This window comes from Vidua macroura, chromosome 2 (genome assembly GCF_024509145.1).
Source record: "Vidua macroura isolate BioBank_ID:100142 chromosome 2, ASM2450914v1, whole genome shotgun sequence".
Lineage (NCBI taxonomy): Eukaryota > Metazoa > Chordata > Aves > Passeriformes > Viduidae > Vidua > Vidua macroura.
The window spans coordinates 112,560,028-112,573,581 of NC_071572.1; the positions used below are offsets into that span (position 1 = coordinate 112,560,028).

At 43.2% G+C, this 13,554-nt stretch overlaps 1 protein-coding gene across 1 annotated transcript in view; it reads right to left on the reverse strand.

Annotated features, from left to right (window-relative positions):
* Positions 1 to 13,554, reverse strand: part of LOC128803906 (prostaglandin F2 receptor negative regulator-like) — a gene marked incomplete at its 5' end in the record, with an annotated part of 65,954 nt that overhangs the window by 16,343 nt on the left and 36,057 nt on the right. The window contains 2 exon segments of the mRNA XM_053971242.1: positions 5,213 to 5,632; positions 12,414 to 12,839. Of these exon segments, the coding sequence (XP_053827217.1) occupies positions 5,213 to 5,632; positions 12,414 to 12,839 (846 nt within the window).

Consider the following 13,554-nt stretch of genomic DNA (forward strand, 5'->3'; position numbering starts at 1 on the left):
TTGCAAGATTTGTTTAATATTTTAATTATTTAATTATTATTTTATTTAATTATTTTAATATTTTAATATTTTATATGTTTGAACCAAGATTTGTTTAGTATTTTGTGCTCAATCAGATTCACACTGAAGGGGCTGCAGGGTGGAAAAGAGGAGTTCAAGTTGATTAATTTACTCAACTTAAGGGTTTACAAATTGGAGACAAATTCTGAGCCCTCTTCACCTGATGTCACCCCATTTTGTCCCTGCTTTCCTTCCCTACTCAGTAATCCAAACACTTTAAATCTACAAGAAAAATGGGAAAATGAAAGAGAATAACTAAGAGCCAGTTAAAATCCAGTTCTGTAACAGAAAAGGTGCTAATTATCTAGGGTCCTAGGTGATGTTTTGTCTTCTTTGATTATCATTTCACCCTGTACTTCTCTGCAGAAATAAGGTAGTGTCCCCACAGACACAAGCTACCTTTATTTCCCAGACAAGTAGAGAAGAGAAAGGTCAAGTAATCTGATGGCAACAGAGCCCTTGCCCAGTCCATTACTGACAGGGGGGCTGGAATTCCTGCACACTGCTTCCCTGCTTCCAATCAGACAGCACCACAGACCACAACGGGGAAAAAACAACTGATGCAACTCACGAGTTCTGCATCATCCAAAATATTACTCATCTCTGCCCTGGCACCAAATCATTCACTCTTCAGCTGAGAATTCCATGACCTGCTTTTCTCCAGATAATAAGTTTCTTCACCTTCACTTTTCCAGACCCCTGCCCTTTCCCAGTTTCTTCGTGAAGCTGTTCCCTAACAAGCTTTACCCCAAGCCTCATAATGGCTGTTACTGGAAGCAGCCCTCAGTAGTTAAGTCTGTGGTTTCTACTTCCAGCTACAAATTAATGCACACAGGCACAAAGGCACACAATGACAAAGCATGTTCCTGCCCATTAACAGTGGCTGGAAAATACCAGCCTTTCTTGCCAAAGAGTTTCTGCTGCACTGCTTTTCATTCATTTCCGTGATGAAGCTTTCTTTCCTTTAAGAATCTTTCTATTCGCCCTTCTTGAAATTGAGTATCTCTCGGGGTCATTGCAGGGCATCATTTCATTTTAATTGCAAGCTCAACATCAATACTCAGCTCATATTTCAGCAGCTCTTGGTTTATCTCAGCTTCTTCCAAAGTGAACGATAATACATTGCTGTGCAATGAGCTCACATGCAGATGTAATCCAGAGTTGAAGATTTCATTGAGATATTTCCCTTACAAGTTCTCTTTTATTTTTGCCTCTCCAGAACTTTCTACCCTCTGCTGAATGGCACAGAGCAGAGACAGCTCAGAGCACAGCCAAGCTCCAAATGGATCTCTCTCATAACACACTCTCAACATGAGATTAAAAGCTTCCTTCTCCCTCCTTCCTTCAAGGGAAAGGAAAATGAGACACTTCTGTGGAAATCCCTGAGAGTGTGTACTAGGTAAAGACATTCTAAACACTAACCTGGGTTGCCTAGTTCATGGTGAAAGGGTTTGAAGATTAAAGGACATATGCCAAAACAGAGTTTATGAAGCTGTCTTCATAGACTGGCTTGAGAATAACACAAGGGACAGAAGACTGGTGTGTCCCAGGCTGAAAGAAAGGCTCTGTACACATGCATCAACCAATAGCTCGGGAGGAGAGAGGATGCACTGGAGTAGAAAATGTGCAATGAAATTAAGAGAACATTTCAAGACAGGCACTGGCAGCTGCTCTTGTTCCTCACATTACTGGGCAACCTTTTAAAAAAGACATGGCAGAACCTCTCTGTCCTACAGTGGAAAGACAAAAAAAAAGCACTGAGGAATATTAAATTCTTCATATGGGACAGCTTTCCCTGCCCACCAGATAAGCTTATTTTGCTTACAGCAGCTGGACATACAAAAGGCATTCGTTTGACAAAACTGGTCTAGCGATCCATGTTATCCATGAGGTCATACCAGAAGATTCACAAGATCCCCTCTGGTCCTTAAATATATCCAGCAGAGAACAATCTGCCATTGATTGAATATTTGAAAACTAATGGTCTAGTAGGGTCCTCCTCACCACACTCCCCCACCCTCCCTTCCAGTTCATATGGTCCAGTAGACAAAATCCATGTTTCCTATTTTTTTAGTTCAGGGTGTTTCAAACAAATGCCTCTACATTAACATTTCAGATCATTACCAAATTGAATAAATACATCCCTCAGCAACAGCAAGTGGAGAAAGAAGAGAGATCTCTGCTTGCAGCCAGCAAGTTCTGCCTTGAATGGAAAGAATCTAAGCAAGACATTTTCCACAGATGTTCATGGAAAAACATTTCAGAGCACTGCCACATTTCAAGCCTATTGTGGCAGGAAACACTGAAATTTCACATGTGCAGTCCCCAGCTCATATATGAAAAGCTCACAGGCCCCTACCACTCAGAGAGATCACATTGCACAATGTGTATGCACGCTTAAGAACTCCTCTTTGAAACATCATTCAGCTCGGAGAGATCTGGGAGAGAGTCAAATGAGAGAGAAGGATTTCCAGTCCCAGCAAGCCTCACCATCCCCCATCAAAGGGGAATCAATAAAAACAACTGAGAAAGAAATTCCTCATAGGACTAAAAGCTTCACGTAAAACCCTTTAAGGGCTTCCTTTTGCTGAAAATGCTGCTTCCTTATTGATCCCTTCCCCACTCCAACAACTAGGATGGAAGCTGAAAATGCTGCCCAAGCCCAAGATTTCAAAGTTCGGAGAAGACTGGAATACAGCCTATTTTTCAAAATTGCACTGCTGTATACATTCCCTCCAGCAGTTACAGATAAGTTGTCTTTCTGTTACACTTTGAGAAATCAGTGCAATTGACTCCTTAACAGTTTTCCTATCAGGGACAAACACTCATAAGATACCACACCCCACCCTCCCGACAACTTAGGATTTAGCACACTGGTGGCTCCCCAGGTTTTGGGGTTTTTTCCCAGTTGCCTGGAAAGCTGCATGCCCCTCTTTTTTCCTGCACCTTTCCTGTTAGCATCTTCCCTCCAATTTTGAGGAAATTTTCCCAACAAGTAACTAGCTCCCACAGCAGATCAGCCTTGCACCATGCCCATTAGGGAAATTCTGGCACCAACTTATTTTTTCTGAAGAACAAGTTTGACAGCTGCTTGTGCCACAGGATGCAAGAGAAGGGTGTGATATCTGAGCTATGCTTTCATAGCTGCTCCACAGCTTTGCCATTTACCTCTGGCTCCCTGACTCAGTCTGCATCAAAGACAGGAAGTTTCAGCAAACAAAACCAAAGTAACACACCCACGAAACATCTTCTGTCTTGTACACTTAATTCCAGATGATTTCCCAAATAATAATTCCACAGTTAGTCCATTCTAACTGTGCTCATCATGTGTTCTCATCGTACCCAGAGGTGAATATCCAGCAGGGATATCTGAGTAACAACTGAAGGACACAAAGTTCACCCATCAATTAAAGAAAATTGCAGGTATTTCAAAACAGATTTTGCTACATGCCAAGATTATTTTGGGAAATAGCACTCCAGCAAATTGTGCCTGGGATCTCATTTCTTTCTTCATTCTTTTGTAAAGAATGGAAGGCTGACAGGGCTTAAGGACCATCCCTCCCCCTGCTCCAGCCCTGCTCCTGGAATTCACACATTCCCAGGGCACTGCTACACACTGCCTCCCTTTCTTCACCCCACACTCCAGAAATCCTATCTGGGTGAAGGGGCCGGGAGGAGAGGCTGACAGCAAAAAGAAGTCAAGACAACAACACGCACACTTCCCTCCCTTGCATTGCTCACAGGTTTCCCTCTGAACCCTGGGTGCCAAAGCATCCCAACAAACTTTTTGGATGGGAGTTCAAAGTGACACAAGATCAGCAATATTGGGAGAGGCACAAACCACCACTTTTGTGCAGGAAAGCCTCTGCATAACAGCTTAGAGGGGAAGGGTGGGGGTTTGTGCAGATTTCATTCTTGATGGTTTCTTTTATCACTCCCTTTGCAAATAATACTCTCCCACTGTGTCTGACACAGATACAAAGAGTAATAAGGCTAAAACTGCAGGCCTCTAAACCATCTTGAGAAATTACCTAAAACTCAAAGAAGCTGAATCAATGTCCTCTGTCAAATCTACATCTCAAAGCTTCCTCCGAAGTGATGTCCTCATTGCCAGGCTGTCCTCCTATGACCAGCCCTTGTCCTTTTCCCAGCGTGCCATATAAGCAAGTTCAGATCTTAGGAACCACATCATCTAGAATAATTACCTTAGCTGTGGATCCAGCCAGAAGTCAGGCTGCTCTTGCTTAGGTACAGACACATCTCCTAAATATGCTGCAGCCTCTTAATACCAGCAGAATATGAGTATGAAAGCCCCACCAGCTTGGTTTATCAAATCATGAGAGGAGCCCTTCACTCGTATGTGCACCAGTGTTATAAAAACAGCTCCCACTGCACTTCCCAACAATATAACATGACAGAAGTCAGAGTTAATATGCATCTCTGATGATCCAAATCAATGCCATCCATCTCTCCCTCCCTCCAACATAGTATCAGGCACGGCACGTTTCTATAGAAAAGTCTCAACAGGCAGGCTTAGTTACAGCTGAAGGTAAGGGTTTCAGCATGCAATTGAGGAACAGGATGTCCTCCTGGGTACTGAAATTCCTCCCAATTTGTGGACCTTTGTAGTTCAGCCATGAGGGACCTCTAACATCCTGCAGTGGCAGGATACACTTACTGAGATGGCTGAAATGTTACCCTGACCTGACCATTTTCTGCAATTACATCAACAGTGAGGTGTGCTCAGGGAATTTAATGCTATGCTAATAGAGTCTGTTTTGGAACAGAAATCCCGTTTATATTAATGTTCTTCCAGAGCAGCCGCTAACAATCTAGTGATACAGCTGGCAAATGCAGCAGCAGTTGCTCCATACTGAGAACGAGCTCCGAGCCTGCAGGACCATAAAAGCTGCATTAGTAGAGAAAAACCCAGGGGTTATGATTACAGCCAATTCATTAAACATCTTTCTGTAAACAATCAATAGCACAAAGGACACAAGTACCACCAAAGAAGACAAGCACAGCTCTAAGCCATCATACCATTTGTTCCAAAGAGTAGGTATTTCTGAGACACAGGGAAATCAATGGGAAAGCGTCTCAGACTTCCCTCCCTCTCTGGCTTAGACACACGGCTGCCAGGTCCTGTACCAACCTGATGTCTGGAAGTCTATCTGGATAGGGTTGGATAAGCCATTCACGGCTTCACGCCACATGCCACCGCCACCCGGAGACCAGGCGGTCACCACGCAGCGGTACAGGCCAGCATCAGAGATCTGGGTCTGATACATCCTGTAGCGGAACTCGTTCTCCTGGACCTTCTCCAGGACCACCCCGTCCACGCGGGTCTGGTCCGTCCAGTCTTCCAGCCGCACCACTGAATCCTGGTTCAAGGAGATGATGCGAGTGGTTCCGTTGGGATTCGACTGGTCCGTGAGGGGCTTCTCAGCTGTGATGAGGACGGAATAGCGCGGCGTCTTGATGTTTTTGGAGGACACTTTGCACGTCATCTCAAAGGTGTGGCCTGCTACAAAGAATGGCTTCAATTTCACCGCCTCCACTGTAAGCGTGTAATCTGAAGAGGGAAGGAAATAAGCAGCAAGAGAGGGTTAACAAACAGGTACGGGTATTTCTGCAGCACCATTCAACCTAGAAGATTACAGACAGGAAAGGTTTCTCCTTTGGAGGAACAAATCGCAGCACATTTATCTAAACATGTGGACAGCCCAGAATGCTACTCAACAGAGCACACACAAACAAGTACGCAACAGTTTGAGTCAAGATGCACAAATTCAAACAAACACCAAATACTGAACAGATAATAGAATACACAGGTTGTAACAAGACAGGATCCCCAGGATTGCTTTATTCAGGAATTAAGATGTTAGACAAGATTCAGAGTCCCAGTTTTATACTGGATCTGGAAGAGCACCCTCAGTGATGGGGTAACAAGGGCACTGCTGAAATACTCATGACTAATGACAAAAGCTGCCACTCGCTGAATTGGCAGCACTTAGTGTAGCATCTTTTATTCCTTGAAAATCCACACTAAAGACATTCCTAATGGCAATCCAGACACATTCAGCTGAAAACACATGACAAAAGTTGGTGGTAACAGAAGTCTCCACCCCAGGCATCCCCATACAGATTTACACACACCTCTGCCTCCATGTCAGCCTTTCCTTCCCTTGCTTCTCATACATTTACTTGCATACAAGCCTACCAGAAATCTTGACATTTCCCATGTGACATCAAGAATTCCAGCAACGCTTACTGCTTAGCTTCCTTCCATTCTCTACTGGCTCCTCAATCCCAAGAATCCCTTAATTACAGGGTTTGGGAAAATTATACCTCTCAGAGAACAGCTCCAAGACACACAAAATATAAGCTCACAATGAGAAACTGAGAAAATGAGAAGTGACTGAAATCAGAATCAGATAAAAGGAAAGGGAGTTGCTAGTTTCCTGGCATTGTGATGAAAATACAGCATGTACATCATGGTTCTTCTTACGGAAACGGGGGCTAGGGCAGAATACGTAGAAGTAACAAGTATTGCAAAAGTACAGCCAATCCAACTCTCTGGACTTACTTTGCTGCACCATATTCTCCCTTCCATCCTTTATTTAAAAAAAAAAAAAAAAAAAAGTGTAGGCATGTTAAAGAGCTCCACAGAACCTCTTTATGCAAGACAAAACTTCTCAGGAAAAGGGAAATAAGCAATGGTGAGATTGAAATACATTTCCCAAAACTGAACTTAAATGCAGTAATATTTATGTCCTCCCCACAAGAGCAACAAGATACTTGTCAAGATTACATTTTGCAGTGTTTTGCCTTCAAGCAGCAGTTTTCACAATGAGTAAACACAGCCCACAAGATGAGAAACCCGGTATGACAACTTTAAATCAGTACTGTATAAAGCAGATCACAGTACAAAGCTATATAAAGAAACAGCAGGAGCAGTGAAGGCTGAGATGCTTCTAGTGGTCTAGCTGAGCACAGAATTATTTGATACTCCACACCAAACCCCTCTCACACTTCCACCTACTAAGCAAGTGACAATACAAGAGTTGCACATTTAGGCACTCAGGGTACAATCACAAATGAAGTTGTATAGCATCAGAATCATTCTCCTCTCCCTTGTGAAAAGACTCATCAGATATCAGATTCCAGACTTCAAATCCATTTTTTTTTTTTGTCCTCATTCTGTGTCTATGAGACTCTGATATTTCCTTCTTCATACGGCTGCAGTATTTAGGAGCCTGGCACAGATCAGCTTTTCACATATTTTTAGGAATATAGTAGGCAATTATATTTTGTCCCAAAAGCAGAAGCACAAACAGCTAGTTATACTTTTCTGGCACATATTGTTGCTTTCTAGGCCATATGAGGCGGCTCTGGGCAAAAATCCCTCCTTATTTAAAAGTTCTTTACGTTGTTGATCTTCACATCAGAGCACGGAGACCTAGACACCAGGAAGGAAATCCTACATTTGGTCTCTAGTATATGTGCTTAAGATTAAACACCATCACATTTTCAGAGCAGTTCAGCTACAGCTGGCATAACTATCCCTACTACCTGAGCTTCAAACACCTTAACTTCCACTACTCCCTGAGCCACAGGTCAGGCTGCAGCAGAAAGGGCAGTGAATTGTCCCCAAAAAGGACAGAGCAAATTTTGTCTCTAGACATCCTTTAATGGTTTTCCATTTGAAGGCAACAGCAAATGCTTTAACTAAGTATTTCTGCTAGAAGAAAAGGAGAAAGGAGTGGGGGTAGCATGGGACAACAGCAGAAATGCCATTGGTAGAGTGTGGAAGAGAACAACCGAGGCCCAGAGATGCAGCTGGAGAACAGTGATAGAGTTCAAAAGGGTTAGAAATTAGGATGCTGAACAGAGAACAAGGAGATACATCCTTATGAAAGTTCTTTCAAAGCATTTTTCTACCTTTAAAAAACCATGAGATCCTTAGTTTGGGTGAACACACAAGTCAGAGGCACCCCCTCTTCTGTTAGACCATAAGAAATCTAGAACAGACTAGAGAAGGGGACACGCAACCCATCACCTACAAGTGCTGAATGTTTCTTTTTGCAACAAAGTCAAAAAAAGATCAAAGGGAAGTTTCTGTATATGCCATAATATTAGAGACCTGCATATGTAGCAAAGTAAAACAACAACAACAAAAAGACTCATCATATAGTTGATATCCTATCAACTAGAAAAACCTGGATCACTATTCTTAATATTCTGATTCTGTGCCAATATTGTTCTCCTTCAGTAGCAGCAGATGAAATGTAATTAGCACTCCTTCACCCCCACCTAGAAAAGCATGTAGCTGTCTGTGTATATAAGAGTGCACACTATAAAAAAGAGGGCAGCCCAAAAATTTGGCACTTATCTTAGAAATAACAGTAATCTGCACAGAAATTTAAGAGGGAAAGGAAAGTCTCTTCATATTTCCTATGTTAGCAGAAATTACTCATCAGATCTTGCAGCATAAGATGAGCCAGAGAGGTCAAATGAATGTTTTCTTCCAAGAACTGCAGCCTAAGGTCTCATTTCTAATCTTTTGGGAATTGCCAAGGAAGCAGTGCGTGTCTTGACCAATACTCCACACACTTGCCTGTCTGCATACACGCCTGCAGTCCCATATGGAGTCTCATCTCTTTCTTCCAAAGCTCCATGAATGAAAAGCACAATAAAACACACCCTGCTTGGTCATATACAGGAGGCTGCAATCTGCAGTTTATTCTGGAAAGCAGTAGGGGAAGAGTTCCTAAGTAAACCATACCCAAAGCTTGGGCACTTCTCCAAAACAGAGGGCTAGCAACAGAAGAAATCCTAGCCAAATGACTCAAATAAAATTTGAGTAAACTGTACTTTGGAGCCTGGCAGTGCAAGCTTCTGCCTTCCATCACTGGCCAGTCCAAGTGGTTAAGCCACACTGTAATTCTCCTGTTGCTCTTCTACCACAAAGTGTGTGCTCAGCTTCAAGAGCACTTCCTGGGTAGTGACCAAAAGCAGCTTTCACCTAATATACTCCAGGCAAATTTCTAGAGAAGCCCAACAGCTACAAGGGCAAGGAGACTTTAGCATAACCAGCAAACACCTTCCCTGCACTGCTCTGACTCCAGCTGGAAAAGCAGCACAATGGCCAGGGCTGACAGCAACCTTGGAGCCTCATAGTCCTACTTGAGGCTGCTGACAAGAATCTCAGTGTTCATAAAGGCCCTTCATCCCCCAGTGCACTGACAAGGCTGCAAGTGCAGGGAATGCAGCAGACATTAAGGCAGTGACAGCTTTGCTGTGGTAGGAGGTGGCTACAACACCCCAAGGCACAACTGCAGCCCCAGCAGCTCTGGAAGCACAGCAGGCACACCAAAGGCTGCACTGCAGCCTACACCTGAACACAGGAACACGCACCTGGCTGCAGGAACTCCTGTCCCTACAGCCAAACTGGCACATGCACACTCCAGCTTAGTGCCATGGGGATTTCTGTGCCTGGGGGAAACTGTGATACATCAGCAATGATAAAGAAAAGTAGGTGGCAGAAATATTATCTGTTCTCTGTTTACAGGACTGTCTGAAAGATTATGGCACCCTTGCTCCCAGTTAAGTGTGATGGGAGGGCCTAGGCAAACATTTAGGACAAGTAACATTATGTTAAATATAATTATTTTGCAAATTAAAGACAGAAGTATTAACAAAACCCCAAATAATAGTACCTTTGGGATTTGGAATTTCAATTAAAAGATAATGTTTTCTTCTGTTAAGTACTCCATGCAGATCCAAAGTTGACAACACTGGTTTAGAAAAAAGCATTGATTTTTTTCAATGCAAACAGTATCTGTGTTCTACATGTAATTCAAATTCAAATAAATAAATAAAATGAACTTTTAGAATATCAAACTTTTTTTCTGGGTTGAAGATCATTTACAGAGCTAGTAAAAAAAGGTTTCCTCCCTTCCTTTACCCCTTTTCACTGACTGGAATTTGTACTCTAAATAAGCAAAACATAATACAACTGATGTTTTTAATTTCTGAGATGAGACAGAGATGACTTCTTTGTCACCTTGGCAGGGGAGAAAGTAGAAGAGGGGAAGAAACATATCAGGCAGACTATGTCAAAAACAATGGTGATCTATGATAGCAATTGGCTGCATTTGCAAAGCTGAGTAAGCAGAAAGATGTGTGAGCATTATTGGCCCCCATAGAATAAAAGAGAAAACAAAGACAATAAAACCCCAAGTTCAAATGGGCAAACACACAACTTATTATACAATGCACAAAAAAGGGTTTTTTACATGTTTACATGATGTTTACATTTTGAATAAAGGCTCTGAACACCCTTCTTTGCTGAGAGACCCACAGACACCATATAAACCCATTTCTCCTTTCTCAAGAACTCAGAACAATTGTTTTCAAAGTGAGATTTCTCCAACATCCTCCCCCAAAGCAGTGCTCTAAAATCAACAAAGAAGATGCAAGCAATGAAATAGATGGAAGAAAAGTCTCTGTATAGGCATAAGCTATGCATGGCAGAGGCAAATTTCTGTTCTCTCCTTAGGCAAACACGTGGGAGCCTGGCTGCTGGCTTTTATAAGCACTGGGAGCAGTTAGGGACTCAAATCACCAGAGATACTTGTCAAAACAACAGTCAGAGAGCACAGGCAGCAGCAGATTAACTCCTTCATAGTTGCTGGCTACAGCACTGGACTCCCAGCCGAGTCTGGAGCTCACAGGAATAGGATATGGCAGGGGACAGGGCACACAGGGAGAGGCATCTGGGGCTGCACTGCTGAAGGGGGAGTTGATGGGTGGAAGAGAAGGGGAAATCAAACCTGTATTTCGCCCTCCCCACCTCATATACATATAACATTATTTTTCAAGAGGGGAAGGTTTTTGTAGGAGAGCTCACTTTCACATAATAAATCCCCCAACCCCAAGCTTTGCCAACAGAACGTACTTTTCAGCACAGGGACTGTAAGGTTTACATTTGTGCTGCAAAATTAGCAGAGTTTCTGGAACAAAACCAGAAACAAGGGAATGTTCACACCTGTCACGGTTTGTTTTCCCTCAGAAATGTCAACACAGGCTGAGACTTTTCAACTCCAGCTGGTCTCTGTAGCTGCTCCGAAGGCAACAATCCATTACACTGGCATGCACATACACACACTCCGTGTTGTGGCATAACACTGAACTAATTGTGACCAACATCCAGCATTAATGAGACTTCTCAGTCCTGCTGGAGAAGTCAGCTTCAGGGGTAAAAAAAAAAATACAAACAAACAGGAAAAAAAAGCTCCAAACCTTTCCCTGGACCACATGCTTGGAGTAACTGAGCAAGCAGCCCAGCACTTTTCTCTCCAGTGAAGCAGAGTCACAGCAGAAGATTTCCAATTTGCTGTTCAGGGATTATCCCTAAACAACTTCAAAATTATTTCAAATTGCTTGTCTCTGAAATATAGTTCTCTGCCTGTGGATGCCTAAGCTAGACTGTTAAACTAGTCTATCAAGATCAATGCAGCTTTGCTAAGCACAGATTTTTGACAAACACATTATGTCCTAGGTTATCCTAACCTTTCTGATGCTCTCCAACAGACCCTCTTGCATGACTTCACTCTGAGTCAAAACAGTATCACCCTACAACACATGCAGGGAACACAGATCCCATTTTAAACCAGAGTTAAGCAACTTCAGGTAACTATTAAGCTTCTAAAAATGCCCCCAGAATAAGTTAAATACTGACTAGAGCTAGTTCACTTTTCCCTAAAAAAGGTCAAGATCCAAGCAAACCACTGAATTACTTTTTCCAGCTACCCACTTATTTTTTGATACGCTGGTAGTACTATGCCCATGAACTTCCTCAGAAGTGCCTTTTAAACATGGGCTTGTAGAAGAGAAAAATAAAACCACAGCTCCCAAACTTTCAGACAGAGAAGACAAAGTGACATTCATCTTTTCACCTCAGTACAACCTTGCTGTTAGCAGCAAGATGCACCCTTAAAGAGACCAGAATACTCCAAGCCACAAAAGTGGGCAATGACCACAGCAATGCTGCTGGATGCCACCCCTGCCACTTGCTGGAAGTCTCAGCAGCTTGATGGAAACTTTCCTTTGATGGTGTCTCTTCCTTTGCACTTCCACCCCAAACTGTTGCATAAAACTGGTAAAGTAGGTAGTGATGTAAAATAAAGGGGTGAAGTAAAGCAGTTATTTCCCTCCACAGATAAAAGGCCTTTAGACAAGTTGACAGTGCTTTTAAACCTTCATCAACACCAAACCCCATTTCCAAAGACCATTAGCAGGCCTTCTGGCTGACAAGCCTGCTCTCAGCCACCCAGGTGTAAAGTTCCTACCTTGTGTAGCCCAGAAAATATTGACAGATGAAGAAGACACATCTTTGCTCTTCACCCAGCTGTTGTTGCGGTGCCTACTCCACGCCGAGATGACACAGAAATAATCCCCTCTGTCACCTTCTGAAGTCCACTGGATTCTCAAACTGAAGGTGTCAGCAGACTTTTTAGACAAGATTATTTCCCCATTCTGAATCCTCTCTCTGCCCCTGTCCCCAGGCAGCAGAGTCCAGTCTGCATCCATCGAAGCCAGGAGCTCCTCTGCCACCACGTCGTCGCCGGGCAGGCGCTGCCTGTAGTACCAGGAAACGGTGAAGCGGATGTTTGCCTCGGTGTCCTGAACATTTGTGATCCTGCAATTGAGCTCTGTGGGGTCATCTGAAAACTTGGGTGTTTTAGAGGCATTCAGGAACACGTCATAGTCTGGCTCTGCAGGAGAGAAAACACAGAAGAAAACTGGTTAGGAGCTACAAGAAGGGAGAAAATGTCAGACTAAATTAAAAGATACACTAACTTCTAACATCCAATTTTAGCATCCGAGCTAAGAAGCCAAGTGCCACAACATGCATTTTTCTTACAAGACCTTGGAATTTGGACTCTGCTTCTCAGACTTGCACCAGTCTGACACAGGTACCCCTAGGTCTGCATTTCCAAACAACACATTCCATTTCATAGGTCTAGTCAAACCATTTCAGAAAAATCAGGACTAATAGATCTTGTTGAGCAAAGTAATTCCCTCCTTTAGGCCTGCCCCCAAGAACCCACCTGTGGGTTCAATTTCAACCCAGCCAGCCACTTTTTGCACTTGTCAAATACCTGGGGCAGCCTGCAGCAGGACACTGGGTGTCCTCTAGCTTTAGACTGACCAGAGGCATCCCATTTTCCCAATATCTCTCCAGGATAAGAGGCCACCTCCCATCTTGAAAAGCCTTCTTTTCCACACTTAACCATCCCATCATGTCTCTACAACAGTTTAAAAATGGTAAAACACAACCAAACAGCTCACCCACCCATACACCCAAACCAGGGGACACGGAACACCCCTGGCATTGCCCAGAGGCAGCACCAAGAGCTGAGCACAGTAAATTTCAGAGGTCAGCAGTTTAAATACTACCTAGGTCAATAAATACTAAGTAGGATAAGA